This window comes from Lampris incognitus, chromosome 13 (assembly GCF_029633865.1).
Source record: "Lampris incognitus isolate fLamInc1 chromosome 13, fLamInc1.hap2, whole genome shotgun sequence".
Taxonomy (NCBI): domain Eukaryota; kingdom Metazoa; phylum Chordata; class Actinopteri; order Lampriformes; family Lampridae; genus Lampris; species Lampris incognitus.
Window position 1 is genome coordinate 51,499,048 of NC_079223.1, and position 26,559 is coordinate 51,525,606.

Below are 26,559 nucleotides of genomic sequence, written 5' to 3' on the forward strand. Positions count from 1 at the left end.
GGAGAAGTAATGAGTGATATCAGCTGGGAGAAGTAATGAGTGATATCAGGGGAAGAAGTAATGAGTGATATCAGGGGGAGAAGTAATGAGTGATATCAGGGGGAGAAGTAATGAGTGATATCAACTGGGGGAAGTAATGAGTGATATCAGTGGGAGAAGTAATGAGTGATATCAGTGGGAGAAGTAATGAGTGATATCAGTGGGAGAAGTAATGAGTGATATCAGTGGGAGAAGTAATGAGTGATACCAACTGGGAGAAGTAACGAGTTATATCAACTGGGAAAAGTAATAAGTGATATCAGTGGGAGAAGTAATGAGTGATATCAGGGGGAGAAGTAATGAGTGATATCAGGGGGAGAAGTAATGATTGATATCAGTGGGAGAAGTAAGAGTGATATCAACTGGGAGAAGTAATGAGTGATATCAACTGGGAGAAGTAATGAGTGATATCAACTGGGAAAAGTAATAAGTGATATCAGTGGGAGAAGTAATAAGTGATATCAGTTGGGAGAAGTAATGAGTGATATCAGTGGGAGAAGTAATGAGTGATATCAGTTGGGAGAAGTAATGAGTGATATCAGTGGGAGAAGTAATGAGTGATATCAGTGGGAGAAGTAATGAGTTATATCAGTGGGAGAAGTAATGAGTGATATCAGTGAGAGAAGTAATGAGTGATATCAGTGGGAGAAGTAATGAGTGATATCAACTGGGAGAAGTAATGAGTGATATCAACTGGGAGAAGTAATGAGTGATATCAACTGGGAGAAGTAATGAGTGATATCAACTGGGAGAAGTAATAAGTGATATCAGTGGGAGAAGTAATAAGTGATATCAGTGGGAGAAGTAATAAGTGATATCAGTGGGAGAAGTAATTAGTGATATCAGTGGGAGAGGTAATAAGTGATATCAGTGGGAGAAGTAATGAGTGATATCAGTGGGAGAAGTAATGAGTGATATCAGCTGGGAGAAGTAATGAGTGATATCAGGGGGAGAAGTAATGAGTGATATCACCTGGCAGAAGTAATGAGTGATATCAGGGGGAGAAGTAATGAGTGATATCACCTGGCAGAAGTAATGAGTGATATCAGGGGGAGAAGTAATGAGTGATATCAACTGGGAGAAGTAATAAGTGATATCAGTGGGAGAAGTAATGAGTGATATCAGTGGGAGAAGTAATAAGTGATATCAGTGGGAGAAGTAATGAGTGATATCAACTGGGAGAAGTAATGAGTGATATCAACTGGGAGAAGTAATGAGTGATATCAACTGGGAAAAGTAATGAGTGATATCAACTGGGAGAAGTAATGACTGATATCAGTGGGAGAAGTAATGAGTGATATCAGTTGGGAGAAGTAATGAGTGATATCAGTTGGAGAAGTAATGAGTGATATCAGTTGGGAGAAGTAATGAGTGATATCAGTTGGGAGAAGTAATGAGTGATATCAGTGGGAGAAGTAATGAGTGATATCAGTGGGAGAAGTAATGAGTGATATCAGTTGGGAGAAGTAATGAGTGATATCAGTGGGAGAAGTAATGGGTGATATCAGCTGGGAGAAGTAATGAGTGATATCAGCTGGGAGAAGTAATGAGTGATATCAGTGGGAGAAGTAATGAGTGATATCAGGGGGAGAAGTAATGAGTGATATCAGCTGGGAGAACTAATGAGTGATATCAGGGGGAGAAGTAATAAGTGATATCAGTGGGAGAAGTAATGAGTGATATCAGGGGGAGAAGTAATGAGTGATATCAACTGGGAGAAGTAATGAGTGATATCAACTGGGAAAAGTAATAAGTGATATCAGTGGGAGAAGTAATGAGTGATATCAGGGGGAGAAGTAATGAGTGATATCAGGGGGAGAAGTAATGATTGATATCAGTGGGAGAAGTAAGAGTGATATCAGTTGGGAGAAGTAATGAGTGATATCAGCTGGGAGAAGTAATGAGTGATATCAGGGGGAGAAGTAATGAGTGATATCAGGGGGAGAAGTAATGAGTGATATCAGGGGGAGAAGTAATGAGTGATATCAGTGGGAGAAGTAATGAGTGATATCAGTGGGAGAAGTAATGAGTGATATCAGTGGGAGAAGTAATGAGTGATATCAGTGGGAGAAGTAATGAGTGATATCAACTGGGAGAAGTAATGAGTGATATCAACTGGGAAAAGTAATAAGTGATATCAGTGGGAGAAGTAATGAGTGATATCAGGGGGAGAAGTAATGAGTGATATCAGGGGGAGAAGTAATGATTGATATCAGTGGGAGAAGTAAGAGTGATATCAACTGGGAGAAGTAATGAGTGATATCAACTGGGAGAAGTAATGAGTGATATCAGCTGGGAGAAGTAATGAGTGATATCAGTTGGGAGAAGTAATGAGTGATATCAGCTGGGAGAAGTAATGAGTGATATCAGTGGGAGAAGTAATGAGTGATATCAGTTGGGAGAAGTAATGAGTGATATCAGGGGGAGAAGTAATGAGTGATATCAGTGGGAGAAGTAATGAGTGATATCAGTGGGAGAAGTAATGAGTGATATCAGTGGGAGAAGTAATGAGTGATATCAGTGGGAGAAGTAATGAGTGATATCAACTGGGAGAAGTAATGAGTGATATCAACTGGGAAAAGTAATAAGTGATATCAGTGGGAGAAGTAATGAGTGATATCAGGGGGAGAAGTAATGAGTGATATCAGGGGGAGAAGTAATGATTGATATCAGTGGGAGAAGTAAGAGTGATATCAACTGGGAGAAGTAATGAGTGATATCAACTGGGAGAAGTAATAAGTGATATCAGTGGGAGAAGTAATAAGTGATATCAGTTGGGAGAAGTAATGAGTGATATCAGTGGGAGAAGTAATGAGTGATATCAGTTGGGAGAAGTAATGAGTGATATCAGTGGGAGAAGTAATGAGTGATATCAGTGGGAGAAGTAATGAGTGATATCAGTGGGAGAAGTAATGAGTGATATCAGTGGGAGAAGTAATGAGTGATATCAGTGGGAGAAGTAATGAGTGATATCAACTGGGAGAAGTAATGAGTGATATCAACTGGGAGAAGTAATGAGTGATATCAACTGGGAGAAGTAATGAGTGATATCAACTGGGAGAAGTAATAAGTGATATCAGTGGGAGAAGTAATAAGTGATATCAGTGGGAGAAGTAATAAGTGATATCAGTGGGAGAAGTAATGAGTGATATCAGTGGGAGAAGTAATAAGTGATATCAGTGGGAGAAGTAATGAGTGATATCAGTGGGAGAAGTAATGAGTGATATCAGCTGGGAGAAGTAATGAGTGATATCAGCTGGGAGAAGTAATGAGTGATATCAGGGGGAGAAGTAATGAGTGATACCACCTAGCAGAAGTAATGAGTGATATCAGGGGGAGAAGTAATGAGTGATATCACCTGGCAGAAGTAATGAGTGATATCAGGGGGAGAAGTAATGAGTGATATCAACTGGGAGAAGTAATAAGTGATATCAGTGGGAGAAGTAATGAGTGATATCAGTGGGAGAAGTAATAAGTGATATCAGTGGGAGAAGTAATGAGTGATATCAGGGGGAGAAGTAATGAGTGATATCACCTGGGAGAAGTAATAAGTGATATCAGTGGGAGAAGTAATAAGTGATATCAGTGGGAGAAGTATTAAGTGATATCAGCTGGGAGAAGTAATGAGTGATATCAGTTGGGAGAAGTAATGAGTGATATCAGCTGGGAGAAGTAATGAGTGATATCAGGGGGAGAAGTAATGAGTGATATCAGGGGGAGAAGTAATGAGTGATATCACCTGGCAGAAGTAATGAGTGATATCAGGGGGAGAAGTAATGAGTGATATCAGCTGGGAGAAGTAATGAGTGATATCAGTTGAGAGAAGTAATGAGTGATATCAGTGGGAGAAGTAATGAGTGATATCAGGGGGAGAAGTAATGAGTGATATCAGTGGGAGAAGTAATGAGTGATATCAGCTGGGAGAAGTAATGAGTGATATCAGTGGGAGAAGTAATGAGTGATATCAGTTGGGAGAAGTAATGAGTGATATCAGGGGGAGAAGTAATGAGTGATATCAGTGGGAGAAGTAATGAGTGATATCAGCTGGGAGAAGTAATGAGTGATATCAGGGGGAGAAGTAATGAGTGATATCAGCTGGGAGAAGTAATGAGTGATATCAGTTGGGAGAAGTAATGAGTGATATCAGCTGGGAGAAGTAATGAGTGATATCAGGGGAAGAAGTAATGAGTGATATCAGGGGGAGAAGTAATGAGTGATATCAGGGGGAGAAGTAATGAGTGATATCAACTGGGGGAAGTAATGAGTGATATCAGTGGGAGAAGTAATGAGTGATATCAGTGGGAGAAGTAATGAGTGATATCAGTGGGAGAAGTAATGAGTGATATCAGTGGGAGAAGTAATGAGTGATACCAACTGGGAGAAGTAACGAGTTATATCAACTGGGAAAAGTAATAAGTGATATCAGTGGGAGAAGTAATGAGTGATATCAGGGGGAGAAGTAATGAGTGATATCAGGGGGAGAAGTAATGATTGATATCAGTGGGAGAAGTAAGAGTGATATCAACTGGGAGAAGTAATGAGTGATATCAACTGGGAGAAGTAATGAGTGATATCAACTGGGAAAAGTAATAAGTGATATCAGTGGGAGAAGTAATAAGTGATATCAGTTGGGAGAAGTAATGAGTGATATCAGTGGGAGAAGTAATGAGTGATATCAGTTGGGAGAAGTAATGAGTGATATCAGTGGGAGAAGTAATGAGTGATATCAGTGGGAGAAGTAATGAGTGATATCAGTGGGAGAAGTAATGAGTGATATCAGTGGGAGAAGTAATGAGTGATATCAGTGGGAGAAGTAATGAGTGATATCAACTGGGAGAAGTAATGAGTGATATCAACTGGGAGAAGTAATGAGTGATATCAACTGGGAGAAGTAATGAGTGATATCAACTGGGAGAAGTAATAAGTGATATCAGTGGGAGAAGTAATAAGTGATATCAGTGGGAGAAGTAATAAGTGATATCAGTGGGAGAAGTAATGAGTGATATCAGTGGGAGAAGTAATAAGTGATATCAGTGGGAGAAGTAATGAGTGATATCAGTGGGAGAAGTAATGAGTGATATCAACTGGGAGAAGTAATGAGTGATATCAGCTGGGAGAAGTAATGAGTGATATCAGCTGGGAGAAGTAATGAGTGATATCAGGGGGAGAAGTAATGAGTGATATCACCTGGCAGAAGTAATGAGTGATATCAGGGGGAGAAGTAATGAGTGATATCACCTGGCAGAAGTAATGAGTGATATCAGGGGGAGAAGTAATGAGTGATATCAAGTGGGAGAAGTAATAAGTGATATCAGTGGGAGAAGTAATGAGTGATATCAGTGGGAGAAGTAATAAGTGATATCAGTGGGAGAAGTAATGAGTGATATCAACTGGGAGAAGTAATGAGTGATATCAACTGGGAGAAGTAATGAGTGATATCAACTGGGAAAAGTAATGAGTGATATCAACTGGGAGAAGTAATGACTGATATCAGTGGGAGAAGTAATGAGTGATATCAGTTGGGAGAAGTAATGAGTGATATCAGTTGGAGAAGTAATGAGTGATATCAGTTGGGAGAAGTAATGAGTGATATCAGTTGGGAGAAGTAATGAGTGATATCAGTGGGAGAAGTAATGAGTGATATCAGTGGGAGAAGTAATGAGTGATATCAGTTGGGAGAAGTAATGAGTGATATCAGTGGGAGAAGTAATGGGTGATATCAGCTGGGAGAAGTAATGAGTGATATCAGCTGGGAGAAGTAATGAGTGATATCAGTGGGAGAAGTAATGAGTGATATCAGGGGGAGAAGTAATGAGTGATATCAGCTGGGAGAACTAATGAGTGATATCAGCTGGGAGAAGTAATGAGTGATATCAGTGGGAGAAGTAATGAGTGATATCAGCTGGGAGAAGTAATGAGTGATATCAGTGGGAGAAGTAATGAGTGATATCAGGGGGAGAAGTAATGAGTGATATCAGCTGGGAGAAGTAATGAGTGATATCAGGGGGAGAAGTAATGAGTGATATCAGCTGGGAGAAGTAATGAGTGATATCAGTGGGAGAAGTAATGAGTGATATCAGGGTGAGAAGTAATGGGTGATATCAGTTGGGAGAAGTAATGAGTGATATCAGGGGGAGAAGTAATGAGTGATATCAGTGGGAGAAGTAATGAGTGATATCAGCTGGGAGAAGTAATGAGTGCTATCAGGGGGAGAAGTAATGAGTGATATCAACTGGGAGAAGTAATGAGTGATAACAGTGGGAGAAGTAATGAGTGATATCAGTGGGAGAAGTAATGAGTGATATCAGTGGGAGAAGTAATGAGTGATATCAGTGGGAGAAGTAATGAGTGATACCAACTGGGAGAAGTAATGAGTTATATCAACTGGGAAAAGTAATAAGTGATATCAGTGGGAGAAGTAATGAGTGATATCAGGGGGAGAAGTAATGAGTGATATCAGGGGGAGAAGTAATGATTGATATCAGTGGGAGAAGTAAGAGTGATATCAACTGGGAGAAGTAATGAGTGATATCAACTGGGAGAAGTAATGAGTGATATCAACTGGGAAAAGTAATAAGTGATATCAGTGGGAGAAGTAATAAGTGATATCAGTTGGGAGAAGTAATGAGTGATATCAGTGGGAGAAGTAATGAGTGATATCAGTTGGGAGAAGTAATGAGTGATATCAGTGGGAGAAGTAATGAGTGATATCAGTGGGAGAAGTAATGAGTGATATCAGTGGGAGAAGTAATGAGTGATATCAGTGGGAGAAGTAATGAGTGATATCAGTGGGAGAAGTAATGAGTGATATCAACTGGGAGAAGTAATGAGTGATATCAACTGGGAGAAGTAATGAGTGATATCAACTGGGAGAAGTAATGAGTGATATCAACTGGGAGAAGTAATAAGTGATATCAGTGGGAGAAGTAATAAGTGATATCAATGGGAGAAGTAATAAGTGATATCAGTGGGAGAAGTAATGAGTGATATCAGTGGGAGAAGTAATAAGTGATATCAGTGGGAGAAGTAATGAGTGATATCAGTGGGAGAAGTAATGAGTGATATCAACTGGGAGAAGTAATGAGTGATATCAGCTGGGAGAAGTAATGAGTGATATCAGCTGGGAGAAGTAATGAGTGATATCAGGGGGAGAAGTAATGAGTGATATCACCTGGCAGAAGTAATGAGTGATATCAGGGGGAGAAGTAATGAGTGATATCACCTGGCAGAAGTAATGAGTGATATCAGGGGGAGAAGTAATGAGTGATATCAACTGGGAGAAGTAATAAGTGATATCAGTGGGAGAAGTAATGAGTGATATCAGTGGGAGAAGTAATAAGTGATATCAGTGGGAGAAGTAATGAGTGATATCAGTGGGAGAAGTAATAAGTGATATCAGTGGGAGAAGTAATGAGTGATATCAGTGGGAGAAGTAATGAGTGATATCATCTGGGAGAAGTAATGAGTGATATCAACTGGGAGAAGTAATGAGTGATATCAACTGGGAGAAGTAATGACTGATATCAGTGGGAGAAGTAATGAGTGATATCAGTGGGAGAAGTAATGAGTGATATCAGTGGGAGAAGTAATGAGTGATATCAGTTGGGAGAAGTAATGAGTGATATCAGTGGGAGAAGTAATGGGTGATATCAGCTGGGAGAAGTAATGAGTGATATCAGCTGGGAGAAGTAATGAGTGATATCAGTGGGAGAAGTAATGAGTGATATCAGGGGGAGAAGTAATGAGTGATATCAGCTGGGAGAAGTAATGAGTGATATCAACTGGGAGAAGTAATGAGTGATATCAGTGGGAGAAGTAATGAGTGATATCAGCTGGGAGAAGTAATGAGTGATATCAGTGGGAGAAGTAATGAGTGATATCAGGGGGAGAAGTAATGAGTGATATCAGCTGGGAGAAGTAATGAGTGATATCAGGGGGAGAAGTAATGAGTGATATCAGCTGGGAGAAGTAATGAGTGATATCAGTGGGAGAAGTAATGAGTGATATCAGGGTGAGAAGCAATGGGTGATATCAGTTGGGAGAAGTAATGAGTGATATCAGGGGGAGAAGTAATGAGTGATATCAGTGGGAGAAGTAATGAGTGATATCAGCTGGGAGAAATAATGAGTGATATCAGGGGGAGAAGTAATGAGTGATATCAGCTGGGAGAAGTAATGAGTGATATCAGCTGGGAGAAGTAATGAGTGATATCAGTGGGAGAAGTAATGAGTGATATCGGGGGGAGAAGTAATGAGTGATATCAGTGGGAGAAGTAATGAGTGATATCAGCTGGGAGAAGTAATGAGTGATATCAGGGGGAGAAGTAATGAGTGATATCAGCTGGGAGAAGTAATGAGTGATATCAGTAGGAGAAGTAATGAGTGATATCAGCTGGGAGAAGTAATGAGTGATATCAGCTGGGAGAAGTAATGAGTGATATCAGGGGGAGAAGTAATGAGTGATATCAGCTGGGAGAAGTAATGAGTGATATCAGCTGGGAGAAGTAATGAGTGATATCAGTGGGAGAAGTAATGAGTGATATCAGCTGGGAGAAGTAATGAGTGATATCAGCTGGGAGAAGTAATGAGTGATATCAGTGGGAGAAGTAATGAGTGATACCGGGGGAGAAGTAATGAGTGATATCAGTGGGAGAAGTAATGAGTGATATCAGTGGGAGAAGTAATGAGTGATATCAGCTGGGAGAAGTAATGAGTGATATCAGGGGGAGAAGTAATGAGTGATATCAGCTGGGAGAAGTAATGAGTGATATCAGGGGGAGAAGTAATGAGTGATATCACCTGGCAGAAGTAATGAGTGATATCAGGGGGAGAAGAAAATAGTGATATCAGCTGGGAGAGGTGATGAGTGATATCAGGGGGAGAAGTAATTAGTGATATCAGCTGGGAGAAGTAATGAGTGATATCAGGGGGAGAAGTAATGAGTGATATCACCTGGCAGAAGTAATGAGTGATATCAGTGGGAGAAGTAATGAGTGATATCGGGGGGAGAAGTAATGAGTGATATCAGTGGGAGAAGTAATGAGTGATATCAGTGGGAGAAGTAATGAGTGATATCAGCTGGGAGAAGTAATGAGTGATATCAGGGGGAGAAGTAATGAGTGATATCAGCTGGGAGAAGTAATGAGTGATATCAGGGGGAGAAGTAATGAGTGATATCACCTGGCAGAAGTAATGAGTGATATCAGGGGGAGAAGTAATGAGTGATATCAGCTGGGAGAAGTAATGAGTGATATCAGGGGGAGAAGTAATGAGTGATATCAGGGGGAGAAGTAATGAGTGATATCAGGGGGAGAAGTAATGAGTGATATCAGGGGGAGAAGTAATGAGTGATATCACCTGGCAGAAGTAATGAGTGATATCAGGGGGAGAAGTAATGAGTGATATCAGCTGGGAGAAGTAATGAGTGATATCAGGGGGAGAAGTAATGAGTGATATCACCTGGCAGAAGTAATGAGTGATATCAGGGGGAGAAGTAATGAGTGATATCAGCTGGGAGAAGTAATGAGTGATATCAGGGGGAGAAGTAATGAGTGATATCAGCTGGGAGAAGTAATGAGTGATATCAGCTGGGAGAAGTAATGAGTGATATCAGGGGGAGAAGTAATGAGTGATATCAGGGGGAGAAGTAATGAGTGATATCACCTGGCAGAAGTAATGAGTGATATCAGGGGGAGAAGTAATGAGTGATATCAGTGGGAGAAGTAATGAGTGATATCAGGGGGAGAAGTAATGAGTGATATCAGGGGGAGAAGTAATGAGTGATATCACCTGGCAGAAGTAATGAGTTATATCAGGGGGAGAAGTAATGAGTGATATCAGTGGGAGAAGTAATGAGTGATATCAGCTGGGAGAAGTAATGAGTGATATCAGGGGGAGAAGTAATGAGTGATATCAGTGGGAGAAGTAATGAGTGATATCAGGGGGAGAAGTAATGAGTGATATCAGGGGGAGAAGTAATGAGTGATATCAGTGGGAGAAGTAATGAGTGATATCAGGGGGAGAAGTAATGAGTGATATCAGTGGGAGAAGTAATGAGTGATATCAGTGGGAGAAGTAATGAGTGATATCAGCTGGGAGAAGTAATGAGTGATATCAGCTGGGAGAAGTAATGTGTGATATCAGGGGGAGAAGTAATGAGTGATATCAGGGGGAGAAGTAATGAGTGATATCAGCTGGGAGAAGTAATGAGTGATATCAGGGGGAGAAGTAATGAGTGATATCACCTGGCAGAAGTAATGAGTGATATCAGGGGGAGAAGTAATGAGTGATATCAGCTGGGAGAAGTAATGAGTGATATCAGGGGGACAAGTAATGAGTGATATCAGGGGGAGAAGTAATGAGTGATATCACCTGGCAGAAGTAATGAGTGATATCGGGGGGAGAAGTAATGAGTGATATCAGTGGGAGAAGTAATGAGTGATATCAGTGGGAGAAGTAATGAGTGATATCAGTGGGAGAAGTAATGAGTGATATCAGGGGGAGAAGTAATGAGTGATATCAGCTGGGAGAAGTAATGAGTGATATCAGGGGGAGAAGTAATGAGTGATATCAGGGGGAGAAGTAATGAGTGATATCAGTGGGAGAAGTAATGAGTGATATCAGGGGGAGAAGTAATGAGTGATATCAGGGGGAGAAGTAATGAGGGATATCAGCTGGGAGAAGTAATGAGTGATATCAGGGGGAGAAGTAATGAGTGATATCAGCTGGGAGAAGTAATGAGTGATATCAGTAGGAGAAGTAATGAGTGATATCACCTGGCTGAAGTAATGAGTGATATCAGGGGGAGAAGAAAATAGTGATATCAGCTGGGAGAGGTGATGAGTGATATCAGGGGGAGAAGTAATTAGTGATATCAGCTGGGAGAAGTAATGAGTGATATCAGGGGGAGAAGTAATGAGTGATATCACCTGGCAGAAGTAATGAGTGATATCAGGGGGAGAAGTAATGAGTGATATCAGTGGGAGAAGTAATGAGTGATATCAGGGGGAGAAGTAATTAGTGATATCAGCTGGGAGAAGTAATGAGTGATATCAGATGGGAGAAGTAATGAGTGATATCAACTGGGAGAAGTAATAAGTGATATCAGTGGGAGAAGTAATGAGTGATATCAACTGGGAGAAGTAATTAGTGATATCAGTGGGAGAAGTAATGAGTGATATCAGTGGGAGAAGTAATGAGTGATATCAACTGGGAGAAGTAATGAGTGATATCAGTGGGAGAAGTAATGAGTGATATCAGTGGGAGAAGTAATGAGTGATATCAGTTGGGAGAAGTAATGAGTGATATCAGGGGTAGAAGTAATGAGTGATATCAGCTGGGAGAAGTGATGTGTGATATCAGTGGGAGAAGTAATGAGTGATATCAGTTGGGAGAAGTAATGAGTGATATCAGCTGGGAGAAGTAATGAGTGATATCAGCTGGGAGAAGTAATGAGTGATATCAGGGGGAGAAGTAAATAGTGATATCAGCTGGGAGAAGTGATGAGTGATATCAGTGGGAGAAGTAATAAGTTATATCAGCTGGGAGAAGTAATGAGTGATATCAGCTGGAAGAAGTGATGAGTGATATCAGTTGGGAGAAGTAATGAGTGATATCAGTTGGGAGAAGTAATGAGTGATATCAGCTGGGAGAAGTGATGAGTGATATCAACTGGGAGAAGTAATGAGTGATATCAGTGGGAGAAGTAATGAGTGATATCGACTGGGAGAAGTAATGAATGATATCAGTGGGAGAAGTAATGAGTGATATCAGTTGGGAGAAGTAATGAGTGATATCAGGGGGAGAAGTAATGAGTGATATCAGGGGGAGAAGTAATGAGTGATATCAGTTGGAGAAGTAATGAGTGATATCAGGGGGAGAAGTAATGAGTGATATCAGGGGGAGAAGTAATGAGTGATATCAGCTGGGAGAAGTAATGAGTGATATCAGTGGGAGAAGTAATGAGTGATATCAGGGGGAGAAGTAATGAGTGATATCAGTGGGAGAAGTAATGAGTGATATCAGTGGGAAAAGTAATAAGTGATATCAGTGGGAGAAGTAATGAGTGATATCAGTGGGAGAAGTAATGAGTGATATCAGGGGGAGAAGTAATGAGTGATATCAGCTGGGAGAAGTAATGAGTGATATCAGTGGGAGAAGTAATGAGTGATATCAGGGGGAGAAGTAATGAGTGATATCAGTGGGAGAAGTAATGAGTGATATCAGGGGGAGAAGTAATGAGTGATTTCAGTGGGAGAAGTAATGAGTGATATCAACTGGGAGAAGTAATGAGTGATATCAGTGGGAGAAGTAATGAGTGATATCAGGGGGAGAAGTAATGAGTGATATCAGTGGGAGAAGTAATGAGTGATATCAGTGGGAGAAGTAATGAGTGATACCAGGGGGAGAAGTAATGAGTGATATCAGTGGGAGAAGTAATGAGTGATATCAGCTGGGAGAAGTAATGAGTGATATCAGGGGGAGAAGTAATGAGTGATATCAGGGGGAGAAGTAATGAGTGATATCACCTGGCAGAAGTAATGAGTGATATCAGGGGGAGAAGTAATGAGTGATATCAGTGGGAGAAGTAATGAGTGATATCAGGGGGAGAAGTAATGAGTGATATCAGGGGGAGAAGTAATGAGTGATATCAGTGGGAGAAGTAATGAGTGATATCAGGGGGAGAAGTAATGAGTGATATCAGTGGGAGAAGTAATGAGTGATATCAGTGGGAGAAGTAATGAGTGATATCAGCTGGGAGAAGTAATGAGTGATATCAGCTGGGAGAAGTAATGAGTGATATCAGGGGGAGAAGTAATGAGTGATATCAGGGGGAGAAGTAATGAGTGATATCAGGGGGAGAAGTAATGAGTGATATCACCTGGCAGAAGTAATGAGTGATATCAGGGGGAGAAGTAATGAGTGATATCAGCTGGGAGAAGTAATGAGTGATATCAGGGGGAGAAGTAATGAGTGATATCACCTGGCAGAAGTAATGAGTGATATCAGGGGGAGAAGTAATGAGTGATATCAGCTGGGAGAAGTAATGAGTGATATCAGGGGGAGAAGTAATGAGTGATATCAGCTGGGAGAAGTAATGAGTGATATCAGTGGGAGAAGTAATGAGTGATATCAGGGGGAGAAGTAATGAGTGATATCAGTGGGAGAAGTAATGAGTGATATCAGGGGGAGAAGTAATGAGTGATTTCAGTGGGAGAAGTAATGAGTGATATCAACTGGGAGAAGTAATGAGTGATATCAGTGGGAGAAGTAATGAGTGATATCAGGGGGAGAAGTAATGAGTGATATCAGTGGGAGAAGTAATGAGTGATATCAGTGGGAGAAGTAATGAGTGATACCAGGGGGAGAAGTAATGAGTGATATCAGTGGGAGAAGTAATGAGTGATATCAGCTGGGAGAAGTAATGAGTGATATCAGGGGGAGAAGTAATGAGTGATATCAGGGGGAGAAGTAATGAGTGATATCACCTGGCAGAAGTAATGAGTGATATCAGGGGGAGAAGTAATGAGTGATATCAGTGGGAGAAGTAATGAGTGATATCAGGGGGAGAAGTAATGAGTGATATCAGGGGGAGAAGTAATGAGTGATATCACCTGGCAGAAGTAATGAGTTATATCAGGGGGAGAAGTAATGAGTGATATCAGTGGGAGAAGTAATGAGTGATATCAGCTGGGAGAAGTAATGAGTGATATCAGGGGGAGAAGTAATGAGTGATATCAGTGGGAGAAGTAATGAGTGATATCAGGGGGAGAAGTAATGAGTGATATCAGGGGGAGAAGTAATGAGTGATATCAGTGGGAGAAGTAACGAGTGATATCAGGGGGAGAAGTAATGAGTGATATCAGTGGGAGAAGTAATGAGTGATATCAGTGGGAGAAGTAATGAGTGATATCAGCTGGGAGAAGTAATGAGTGATATCAGCTGGGAGAAGTAATGAGTGATATCAGGGGGAGAAGTAATGAGTGATATCAGGGGGAGAAGTAATGAGTGATATCAGCTGGGAGAAGTAATGAGTGATATCACCTGGCAGAAGTAATGAGTGATATCAGGGGGAGAAGTAATGAGTGATATCAGCTGGGAGAAGTAATGAGTGATATCAGGGGGAGAAGTAATGAGTGATATCAGTTGGTGGTGTGAATGGAAACTTGCGTGTGTGTTGCTCTGGACAGAACCAAGTCAGAGACCACATACGTGACATTCTTCCAAATGAAGCAAACGCCGGACTGCTCAGGCTTACAGCTTGGCTTTGCTGGGGACTGTCTTCTCTGGGACTTTTTGTTTTCTTATTTCAAGGGAGATGTCATAGTATAGTAACAATCTCAATACAACCTTTTCTTCAGTTGTAGTTCTATAGTGAAGTCTGACAAGACTCTGCCACCAAAGAAATTAGATGTTGGATAGAGCCAATCACTTAGAATTTGTTTTGTCAGTGAGTTTAAATTCCTTACCCTGTTTTGGATGATTGGGAGGATTCTGACGGGGAGTACATGATGTTACACATACAGAACATTTTGTTGTGAGTAATGTTGAGCAGAGCATTTTTTATAGGTGCAGCACAGCTAAACGTGGTGCCAAGAGTTTTTAATTTGACATAGTACACTGAGGCCATACTGACATCAGCTGAACCACTTGTGATGTCAGACGTCAGGGTGGTAATTCAGTTTACATTCTGGTCCAATGGAGTAGGATGCAAGGAGTGATCAGGATGCAAGGAGTGATCAGGATGCAAGGAGTGGAGGTGATGAAGGCATTTGAGTTTAAATACTTGGGGTCAACTGTCCAAAGTAACGGGGAGTGCAGAAGAGAGGTGAAGAAGAGGGTGCAGGCAGGGTGGAGTGGGTGGAGAAGAGTGTCAGGAGTGATGTGTGACAGAAGGGTACCAGCAAGAGTTAAAGGGAAGGTTTACAAGATGGTAGTGAGACCAGCTATGTTGTATGGTTTGGAGACAGTGGCACTGATGAAAAGACAGGAGGTGGAGCTGGAGGTGGCAGAGGTGAAGATGATAAGATTTTCATTGGGAGTGATGAAGAAGGACAGGATCAGGAACGAGTATATTAGAGGGACAGCTCAGGTTGGACGGTTTGGAGACAAAGCAAGAGAGACAAGATTGAGATGGTGTGGACATGTGTGGAGGAGAGATGCTGGGTATACTGGGAGAAGGATGCTGAATATGGAGCTGCCAGGGAAGAGGAGAAGAGGAAGGCCAGAGAGGAGGTTTATGGATGTGGTGAGGGAGGACATGCAGGTGGCTGGTGTGACAGAAGAAGACGCAGAAGACAGGAAGAAATGGAAACGGATGATCCGCTGTGGCGCCCCCTAACGGGAGCAGTCGAAAGTAGTAGTAGTAGTAGACTGGTCCATGGAGCGCTAAGATTGTGGGCTACAGCAGTGTGACTTGTGACTGACTTCAGAGATATAGATTTCTCTCCTGTCCTTATCACAGTTGTCTCTCAAAGGAAAGTGTGCATGTGTAAGTAGTAATCAAGCATGTACTAACTAGTGTTGTACAGAAATCTTACAACACAGTTGGGTAACTCTAAACATAAAGTTGAAATTGAAAAATGGGAAATTGAGGTTCCTTTTCAGAACAAACAGATAAAAATTCAAACTATTGGAGTATCAGCAGCTCATTGTGACCCTGCTGTGAGCCAACAATATTTTATGACACCCACTAGAGACTCTGCCATATCCCCCACTCCCCCAGCTCAACTATACATCACAGCCAACCAGGTGAAGAAAGAGCTGGAGAGACGTCACCAGGGTGAGGCTGCTGGACCGGACAGCATTAGTCCCCGGGTGTTGAAGGCATGTGCTGACCAACTACGTGGCGTACTCCAGCACCTTTTCAACACAAGTCTGCACCCTAAGAGAGTTCCTGTGCTATGGAAAACATCATACCTGGTGCCAGTGCCTAAGAAGGGGCATCCCACCGTCCAGAACGACTACAGGCCAACAGCACTAACCTCTCACATAATGAAGGTCATGGAGAGATTGGTTCTAGCATACTTCAGACCACTGGTGTGTTCATCAATAGATCCCCTGCAGTTTGCTTATCAGCCACATGTGGGTGCGGATGATGCCTGCTGCAGAGAGCCTACTCCTCCCTGGACAGACCCAGCAGTATGGTGCAGATCATGTTCTTTGATTTTTCCAGTGCCTTCAACACTGTCTACCCTAGACTGTTGAAGTATAAACTGGAGGACATGCAGGTGGATGCCCGCATGGTCTCAGGGATCAAGGACTACCTGACAGGCAGACCACAGTTTGTGAGGCTACAGAGCTGTGTCTGCACATCTGGTGAGTAACAACAGGACCCTGTGCTATCTCCCTCCCTGTTCACCATCTATCTACACATCAGACTTCAAGTACAACTCCAAATCTTGTCATCTGCAGAGATTCTCTGATGACACTGGCATTGTGGGGGTGTGTGGAGATTGGCCAGGAGGAGGAGTACAGGGGCCTGGTGGACCACTTTGTGAAGAGGTGGGGGGGGGGGACTACCTGTAGCTGAACGTGGTCAAGACCAAGGAAATCGGGGTGGATTTCAGGAAGAAGGCCCCACCTTCTCCAGTCCGCATAAGTGGGAATGACTCGTAGATTGTCAAGTCCTACAAGAACCTGGGCATTCAACTTGACAATAAGCTGGAATGGTCCACCAACCCCGAGGTCAACTACAAGAAGAGGGCCTCGGACCGTCAATGTATGCAGTAAGATGCTTCACATGTTCTATCAGTCTGTTGTTGGGAGCACCATCTTCTATGCTGTGGTGTGTTGGGGTGAAGGCATCAAAGCAAAGGATGCCAACAGACTGAATAAACTCATAAAGAAGGCTGGGTCTGTCGTTTGATCCAGGCTGGCCACACTGGAGGAGGTGGTGGAGGACAGAATGCTGGCTAAACTACTGGTGATCCTGGGCAACGCATCCCACCCCTACACAACGTGTTAGCTGAGCTAAAGAGCATCTTTAGCAGCACACTCGCTCAACCCCGGTGTTTTAAGGAGCGATACAGGAGGACATTCCTGCTGGGTGCTTGCAGACTTTTCAATTCATCTGCCTTTGCCATGTCTGCTGACATTGAACTGCTCGTGGACTAACTTGCCTTTATGAGAACACTTCTAACTGACTTTTTGCATTATCCTTTATTGATCTTATCTGTTATTTTTCATTTGTATTTGAATGGATCTGTCTGCTATAATGTTTTAATTTCCCTTCGCGGATTAATAAAATCTATCTATCTGTCTGTCTGTCTGTCATGACTAACTTGGTGTGTGTGTGTGTGTGTGTGTGTGTGTGTGTGTGTGTGTGTGTGTGTGTGTGTGTGTGTGTTGTCTTCCAGGTCTGGGTGACACACACCTATCACAGTAAGGATTAATTAATCAGTTTAAGCCTTCAGCTTGACAGTCGTCAGTTGCTCTTTCTTTTTTAGGGAAGATTTCTAAACTTTTTTTTTAACTGTATACACAATAATTTTTAACTATTAACTAACAAAACAATATTGATGACAATTTCACATCACAGATAACAACTTAACTAATATAATGATGATTATAATAATGAGAGTAACAATAGCATTTTCATTCATTCAGCATTCAAAGTACATTTAACACAATGATTTTAAATGATTTGCTAACAAAACCATATTGATGACGATTTTACATCACATAACTATTTAGCTAATGTAATGGTGGTTTTATAACTCTTATAACAAAGACTAATTTCACAGCATTCGCTGGCCGTTTAACTTTGGGCTGTACCTGTACCCCCTCAGTTACAGTCGTGCTCCCTCAGCCATGCGGGCGGCTCTCCGGGGGCAGACACGTGCGCAGCAAGTCTGGCACGGAGGTCATTTCCTGGGAGCTCGTGAGCATCATCAGGAAGGTTCTCGTGATCTTCATCATCATAGCCAGAGAGAAACGCTAAGATAGCCATACGTCTTTCCATCCTCCTCCTCCTCCTCCTCCTCCTGGCTCTTGTCTGTTGAGTTCGCCTCGTCAGCTCCGCAGCCTCCTCTTCTTCTGCTTCTTGGTAAAGAATACCGACGGTAACGGCCAACATCGCTCAAGCCACCATGCTCTTCTTGGCTTCAGCGTCTTTTTTGACCTTGGCCTCTGCCACCGACCTTCTGTAAGCCAAGAGGACTTCGCGACAACCCTCCAGGTGGGCTTCTGGTTCCCAGGTATCACCATCAGAGCAGCAATGCCCCCAGCGCACCCTGTGGAGCATCTCCCCCTCCTCCACTGCTGTGATCCTCTCCACCACCTACACAGCTTCCTCCTTGTCTTGAGGCTCTACCCTGTCGACCTCCGCCTCCGTAGCTGCTTGTCTTCACGTCATTCGCTTATTTCTTTTTTTCCACTTATTTCTCTTAATCGCAGTAAAGTCGCGCCGTCTACGTCGGTGAAGGCTGCGCGAGCTAACCGGCAGCGGTGCACGTTGTTTAAGTGACGACACGAGTCATTTCTTCTTCTTCTACTTAGTGTTTATTGGCGGTTGGCAAACAACGAATTGCCCAATCACATCCGCTCGTGGAAGGGTCTTACCCAGACAAAAAAATACGTAATGCCTGAACGACCTGTGACGTCATACTTAGTATGAATAGTATTGTAGCGAATTCGGGGAGGGGGGCAGCCCGGATACCGCCACAACCGTGACGCGAACCCGTGGCTCCCCCTCCGCAAACGACAACGTTAACCAGTCGACTAAAGGGTCCGACCCGTTAGCCCGGGGCCATCGTGTCTACTTATCCATGCACGTTACACTACCCCCACTCCTTCGGGAAGAAGCATATCAGCTCCTTCACGCCTACGATGGCCTTACCATCCCACTTCTGACACCAATGTAGCGAATTCAGGGGGGCAGCTCGGGTACCGCCACAGCCGGGACGCGAACCCGTGGCTCTCACTCCGCAAACGACAACGTTAACCAGTCGACTAAAGGGTCCGACCCGTTAGCCCAGGGCCATCGTGTCTACTTATCCATGCACGTTACAGTACGTTCGTAGGCGGTTCCGAACACAGGGACACTTCAGTGTGAACAGAAAGGTATAATAATCGTTCATTTAGTAGGTAGTAGTATGTACTAGGCAGTACGTTAGTAGGCGGTTCCGAACACAGGCATGCTTTGAGCCATTCATTGAATCGGCCCTGTGAATAAGTCCACTGACTTCCGGTTTCTACTGCAGCGGTCTACGAGTTTCCTGTTTGTTGGCACGTGCTATTGACAATGGAATATTTTTCGCGATGCCTGCAAGATTTACCATGGATAAATGTTGTCAGAATAGTCGAGGATGAGGACCCTCGTCCTCGAAATTGTGGACGTAACTTGATATGTACAACTTGAACCTTTTCACTGTGTGCTGGTAGGTGCAGGTGAAAGTTTGTCGACAGTTGTGTGCATGTCGTTGACATTTATCCATGGGAAATCTTGAAGGCATCGCGAAAAATGTGCCATTGTCAACACGCCAATAAACTGGAAACCGGTATGACCGCTGTAGTAGAAACCGGAAGTCAGTGGACTACAGTTATGCACAGAGGCGATTGCACCAACAAGTGTAAACAAGATCGCCTATTTGACTTTGCATACCTTAACGCATCAGTACTGGAGCCATGAAACAACAAAATGGAGCAATAAACCATTATTGTGGTTTCCAAATGCAAAATACTATATATATATATATATATATATATATATATATATATATATATATATATATATATATATATATATATCTGAAATGCATTGTTTGAAGAATACTTCTTCTCTTTAAACAACGTGTTCAGTACTTTGAGAGCAAATATTGCACAAAGCAATTGACAACCAGGAGAGTTTGTCAAGAGGCTTTAGTCATTATTTCACAACAACAACACTTCTATGGGCAATTTCACATTTACAAGTCAGTTTAAGAAATACAGTGAGGTTGGGAAACATGGTGTTCATTGGGTTGAATCTGTAAAGCAGTTTGACTGCAGCACATAATTATAACACAGTCCTACAAACCAATACTTGAGTTGTCTCTGGGGACATAAAGCGCTTTCTCTCTTCATCTCTAGGGTAGTCAAGTCTCCTTTTATCTTTTTTCAAATACATCTTAGTAACACGATCACAGTTTTCCTCTCCTGGACTACAGGAAAACCCACTGCAAATTAGCTGTTCAGTTTAGCAGTCGACAAAGCTTCTTTTTTTTTTGTCTGAAGCTTAAAGGTTAAAGTTTTCAGCTCCTTGCTGTACAACTACATTAACTATGATGTCTCACACCTCTCCTGTGGCAGCAGGGGCGTGTCGTGGCTCTTCCCGTCTCTAGCTGTTGGAGTTGATATCTGCATCATGGTTCCTATCCACTTCTTCCTCGGTGACCTCCTGGAAGCTCTCCTTCTCGGGGGCTCCTGCAGCCTGCACGCTGCTGCTGGCGAAGGCTGGCGGGGGCCGGCGCTGCAGGCTGCAGCGCCCCCTGTGGTTAGCAGCGCCGACTCCCATGCCCGAGCTGAAGTGAGTCTCCTCTCCTTCCAACAGTTCTCTTAGGACCAAAGAAAACAAGTTAGGCCAGAAATCCGAGCAGATTGTGAAATTCACACTAGACAGTGGTTTATACATGTTTGCTTTGTGTAATGTGTTCACTGGACCAGCCTTTATGACGGACTGTCCGGGGGAGCCAGCTTCTTCAGTAGATACAAAGCTGACACGACCAGCCAAGAGTGAAATGGAAATTACTACATGCACCTGTCATGGCTGGTCATGGTGTTGGTGCTGTTATTGTTATTATGATTAATGGTATACTAAGACCTATGGTATGTAGTCTTTTAATCTTTGTTCTAATCTTCTATTTTCTTATTGTAACGATCACAGATAAATAGACTCACTAGCCCTTGGCTAACGGGTCGGACCCTTTGGCCGACTGCTTAGCTTAGTTGCCTGTGGTGCGGGAGACACGGGTTTCTTTCCCGGCTGCGGCGGTTCCCGGCTGCCCCTGAATTCGCTGCAGTGGTGTCAGAAGTGGGATGGTGAGACCACGAGGCAAGCGCGTGCACCCAGAGGTGCGAGGGAGCTGGTATGCTGAGGGAGGTAGTGTAACGACCACAGATGACTAGACTCACTAGCCCTTGGCTAATGGGTCGGACCCTTTAGTTGACTGATTAAGGTAGTCAGTCGTCCGTCCCGGCTGTGGCGGTTCCCGGCTGCCCCCCCCCCCCCGAATTCACTACATTATGTAGTGTAAAGCATCCTTGGGTTCCTTAAAAGGCGCTATACAAAACTAAGTTGTTGTTGTTGTTATATGGTTACTATTCACAGCTGCAATAGTATGTAGGTCAATTCACCTGCATATCTTTTAGTTGCTGTCGTTTGTAAGTTTGATAAAAGTGCCTGCTAAATCAGACAACGTAAATGTAATGCAATTGTTATATCCCCTGTATCGGTACCTTCATCTTTCAGGGAGAAATCTAGTTTTAAACTATCAGGTCTGAGAGGGCACATGTGACTTGGCTGTGAGCAGAACAGACGGCGTCATCGTCTGGAGTTTGTGATTGGAAGCAGGTCTGGTGGTATTGACCGCACATCTTCATCTGACGAGCTAACGCTACGTATTATTCACGTCATATCCTCACTGGACGCTTAGCGTGACATGTAAAATAGATGTTTTGACACAGCTAACGACACCTAACGATACCTAACGACAGCTAACGATACCTAACGACAGCTAACGACACCTAACGATACCTAACGACAGCTAACGACACCTAACGACAGCTAACGACACCTAACGATACCTAACGACAGCTAACGATACCTAACGACAGCTAACGACACCTAACGACACCTAACGACAGCTAACGACACCTAACGACAGCTAACGACAGCTAACGACAGTTAACGATAGCTAACGACAGCTAACGACAGCTAACGATACCTAACGACAGCTAACGACAGCTAACGATACCTAACGATACCTAACGACAGCTAACAATAGCTAACGACAGCTAACGATACCTAACGACAGCTAACGATAGCTAACGACAGCTAACGATACCTAACGACAGCTAACGACAGTTAACGACAGCTAACGACAGCTAACGATACCTAACGACAGCTAACGATACCTAACGACAGCTAACGATACCTAACGACACCTAACGACAGCTAACGATACCTAACGACAGCTAACGATAACTAGCGACAGCTAACGACAGCTAACGACAGCTAACGATACCTAACGACAGCTAACGACAGCTAACGACAGTTAACGATAGCTAACGACAGCTAACGATAGCTAACGATAGCTAACGACACCTAACGACAGCTAACGACAGTTCGCTGCTTCATGTTTTAGCTAACCAACATCCCGAAAAGCAAGCCGATACATCAGAAACACGTAGGAACTTTTATGGAAAGACGGATTTGTTTGAGCACATTAAAAGTGGTGGAATAATGTCTTACTTGCATCTTTGTTGAAGGCGTTTCTGTGAAATCCTACTTTGAATTGGTATTGGCCCACATGGGCAATACCAAATGATAGAATGCGAAGTAGAGAACAAAAGAGAATAGTGGTGGGGGTGCAAAAATAAGTATTTTGCCAATTTTCTTACCAATAAGGATTAATGTGCATTAAAAAAACCTTACAACAGCATATATGTTCAGATATGCACTCAAACATTTTTTGAGGCGTCAAAATCCCTCCCCTCAATCCACATAGTAGATGGTACAGATGAACATGAGACTACATGTCAGATTGACAGGTTGAGGAGGTGCTTCACATCTAGAAACGTCAGGTCTTGTTCTGTATATTTTTCTAGGAGAGGTGAACTTGTATGACGGGGCCACTGTTTTGGATGAAAATAATCCCTGGAGGTGTTTTGATGCAGTACCTGTAAGCAGCGATCTCTATGTCCAGGGCCATCTTTACATTGAGCAAGTCCTGGTAGTCCCTCAGGTGCTGGGCCATCTCAGCCTTGATGTTCCTCAGCTCATGGTCCAGGTGGGTGATGGTGTCCTGTAACAATGGAGAGTTGGTTGATAGCTGGGCTCAGTCAGATAGGTTCCTGCAGGTACGCTGGAGCCAGGAGAGTTCAGGAAGTCAAAAGTGCACCGCACACTGCGTCACTAGACCAGAGGCTTCTCCACTTTAGCCAAAAATATCTTTACTCACTGGTGTGAAAATGTGCAATGGTGCAGGTGAGTTTAAAAACACCATGGGAAGGGAATGGGATGATGGAGGAAGGAGGGATTAGTCATATTGTGACCAGTAGCACAGGAAGTGGGGCTGACTATAGCTAATGACAGATCTGTGTTTAATCTAGCATGGTCATGGCCACATAATGCCATGATAGGAGAATAGTCGGGGCCTTAATTTTACCTTCCACGTGAAGCCAGGGAACGCAGATGGCTTCCAAATCCGATTTAGTTCTACTCAGAGCTTAATCTCCCACACACGCAGGGTCACTCCTCTCAACCCGTCTAGTCAGCCTCACGACCGAAGCTGGTTAACAGCAGTAACAAGATGATTGTCATGTCTTGGTTCGAGAGCCCACACAGCTATTAACAGCTTTGTGGTCTTGGCCTCATTCACACCTGATGTTAACACATGTCTAGTATCAGCACTTTTGTGTACATGAAAATGTTCAAGTATGAATCATGACATGGGATTCCTCTGAGCCAAGGCAGGGTTTGCCACGATAGCATATCCCTATGCAAGAAGTATGTCGCTAATTTTGACCTGATCCACATCAGCGGTCCATGGAGGTGACGGTCCTTGTCACCATATCTGATGTCTTGCTGGAGGTGGTTTGAGAGACAGGAAATCAAATCCGTGTTTGATTTTTTTGCATTTGCACCTGAGTTTTTAACTTCAGTGTGGTTACAATCTAAACCCCTGAGACACACGATGCATGATTGCAGGTGTGTGTGTGCATGTGTGCGGGTTATCTGCACAGCACACAACGACGCTTGTGTTATCCTGATGTTGTAATGCATGCAGACAGTGTTGACCTAAAGGAGCTGGTGTTGCTGCACCATGGGATTAAATATTCATTTTCCAAGCCATGACCGAATTCACTGGTTTTACGGTTTCTTTGCAAGGATTAAAGTCAGACAGGAACCCTGAATCACATTTCATTTTCATGTCCACAAACCTGGAACACGACATAATAAAACATTTGGCAAGATTTATTTTAATTTGGTAATGACAAATATTGTGGATTTTTATACGTTTATCCATTACCCACCTTAACAGTCTACAGAACTGTGAGGGAGTCTAGTCCTCATTAATATTCAGGGTTCAAGGTTTCTACGTTAGTACCCACGTGTAAATGTGTTGTGGAGACAGGAAGTTCAGCATGCCAGAGTTAAACACATGGCATCACAGCCATGCAGATTAAAGACAGCAAAACAAACTACATTAAAGCAAGCACCATAGTATCATCATAGTATCGTCGTAGTATCATCGTAGTATCGTCGTTGTATCGTCATAGTATCATCGTAGTATCATCATAGTATCATCGTAGTATCATTCATCATAGTATCATCATAGTATCATCGTAGTATCATCGTCATTCATCATAGTATCATCGTAGTATCATTCATCATAGTATCATCATAGTATCATCGTAGTATCATCGTAGTATCATTGGCTGACCTTTGACTGTCAGGCACAAGCAAGGGTTGGCAGGATTTCATATTTTGATGAATTGGTGTGATTGGCTGTACGTAAATGAGCGATGACGTCATGAGTGATGACATCATGCGCATCAGAAAAAAAGATCAGATAAGAGAAGCTGAGCTAGAGGGAGCCCTTTTAAAAATAGGGGGGGAAAACTGAATTCTACTTTTTATACTTATATTATTGTCAGTTGAAAGAGATGCATGATGATTAAAGTAGGAAGCAATATTAGAAAATACTACTGTTTCAACTTCAATCCACCTTAAATTAAGTTTAGATTAAGTTATTTCATCATTTTATCTTCAACCTTTTAAAATATATATTTCTTTGTCATAGCTACAATTAACGTTGAAACTCTGATTTTCATTTGGTTTTCTTTGTGAAGAATTTGTTACCATATTACATTTATACAGCTTTACCGTGTGTTCACTGTTTATTTGTCATCATTGCATAGCCTGCAGTCAACCCTGACTGTATACTTGTGCAAATTTCACTGCATGCGTCTTACTTGCATTGCTGCAGTTTCGGCACTGTGGGCATCCTCCATTTCTCGGATTTGCCGGTCCAAAGACTCGTTGGTGCCCCTCAGGGTCTCTATCTCAATGGTCTTTGACTGCAGCTGCCTCCTGAAGTCGTTGATCTCTTCCCTGCTGGCGCGCATCGCCTCGTTGTTTCTGCTGGCTTGCTCATTGAGGCTTGCGAACTTGGTTTTGTACCATTCCTCCGCGGACTGTAGGTTTTTAGAGGCGATGGACTCGTACTGGTTGCGGATCTCCTTTAGCGCGGAGGTGAGGTCCGGTTTGGAAAGCTCAACTTCCACAGACACCTGGGACGCCTGCACCATTCCGCCCAGCTCACTCATTTCCTCCTCGTGCACTTTGTTCAGGAAGGAGATTTCATCCAGCAGAGATTCCACCTTGCGCTCCAGTTCTAGACGCGCCACCGTGGCGTCGTCCACATCCTTCTTGAACAACTTGAGAGTTTGCTCGGACTCCTGACGTGCCCTGACCTCCTCTTCGTATTTACCCCGTAGCTTCTGCAGGTCTTCCTCCATGTTGTCCCTTTCTACCAGGACCCGGTTCTTCTCCCTGCTCAGCTTCTCCAGCTGCGCACGGAGGTCGCGCATCTCCTCCTGGTAGAGCTCCCCGACGTGGGAGGACTCCTTCCGTTTGTGGCGCAGCGTCGCCAGTTCTGTCTCCAGTACTTTATTCTCCTGCTCCAGGTGCCGAACCTTATCTATGAACATGGCGAAGCGGTCGTTCAGACCCTGCATTTGCTCTTTCTCGCTGGTCCGCATAACTTTTAACTTGTGGTTAACCATGGAGGTCTTGGTGAGATCCAGGCTGTCAACCGGTATCGGACAAAAAGTGGTGGAAGAGTGGCTGGTCCTCTTGCTGTAGCCCACAATGGAGGCACTGTTGCGTGATGAACCCATGAGGGACCTGATGGGTGAATCTCGAGACGAGGTGCCACTCATGCGGGAGAAAGAGACCGAAGAACGAGGAGTTTCCCCGAAGTTCCTCCGGTAGGATGACATAGTGTAGTGGTCTCCGTAGTTCATGCTGTTTTGTTGGCCACGGAGGTGAAGACTGAGGCGCTTTAGAGATTTGCGGAGGCTTAACGCTGGCTGAACTGTGGAGCGAACCATTGTTGCGCACGCCACTAAACGGCCGGCTTGTTCATTTGTGCAGCTATGTTGACATTTAAAAATCGTCATTTTTGATTCTGATCGATTAAAACAATCGCACCATAAAATTGTGATTAATATCTATGCATGTTTTGCGTGAATTTCCTTGTGCGTAAACTAATGGAACCTTCCACTTGGCACGATGCTGATTTCTTCTCTTGCATGT

At 43.2% G+C, this 26,559-nt stretch overlaps 1 protein-coding gene across 1 annotated transcript; it reads right to left on the reverse strand.

Annotated features, from left to right (window-relative positions):
• Nucleotides 1-20,355: 20,355 nt before the first annotated feature.
• On the reverse strand, nt 20,356-26,267 carry inaa (internexin neuronal intermediate filament protein, alpha a). The gene is made up of 3 exons (XM_056291695.1): nt 25,215-26,267; nt 22,917-23,041; nt 20,356-20,572 (listed from the first exon to the last, which is right to left on the reverse strand). The coding sequence occupies exons 1-3, from the start codon at nt 26,265-26,267 to the stop codon at nt 20,356-20,358; spliced, it is 1,395 nt and encodes a 464-aa protein (XP_056147670.1).
• Nucleotides 26,268-26,559: the final 292 nt, after the last annotated feature.

What these genes read in the sequence shown, in the direction of transcription:
- inaa (XM_056291695.1), bottom strand. Translation starts at nt 26,267, where the DNA reads ATGAACTACGGAGACCACTACACTATGTCATCCTACCGGAGGAACTTC. An exon ending in CCGAAACTGCAGCAATGCAA is followed by an intron (nt 23,042 to 25,214) that starts GTAAGACGCATG and finishes CCATTGTTACAG; the next exon opens with GACACCATCACCCACCTGGA. An exon ending in ATAGAGATCGCTGCTTACAG is followed by an intron (nt 20,573 to 22,916) that starts GTACTGCATCAA and finishes TTTGGTCCTAAG; the next exon opens with AGAACTGTTGGAAGGAGAGG.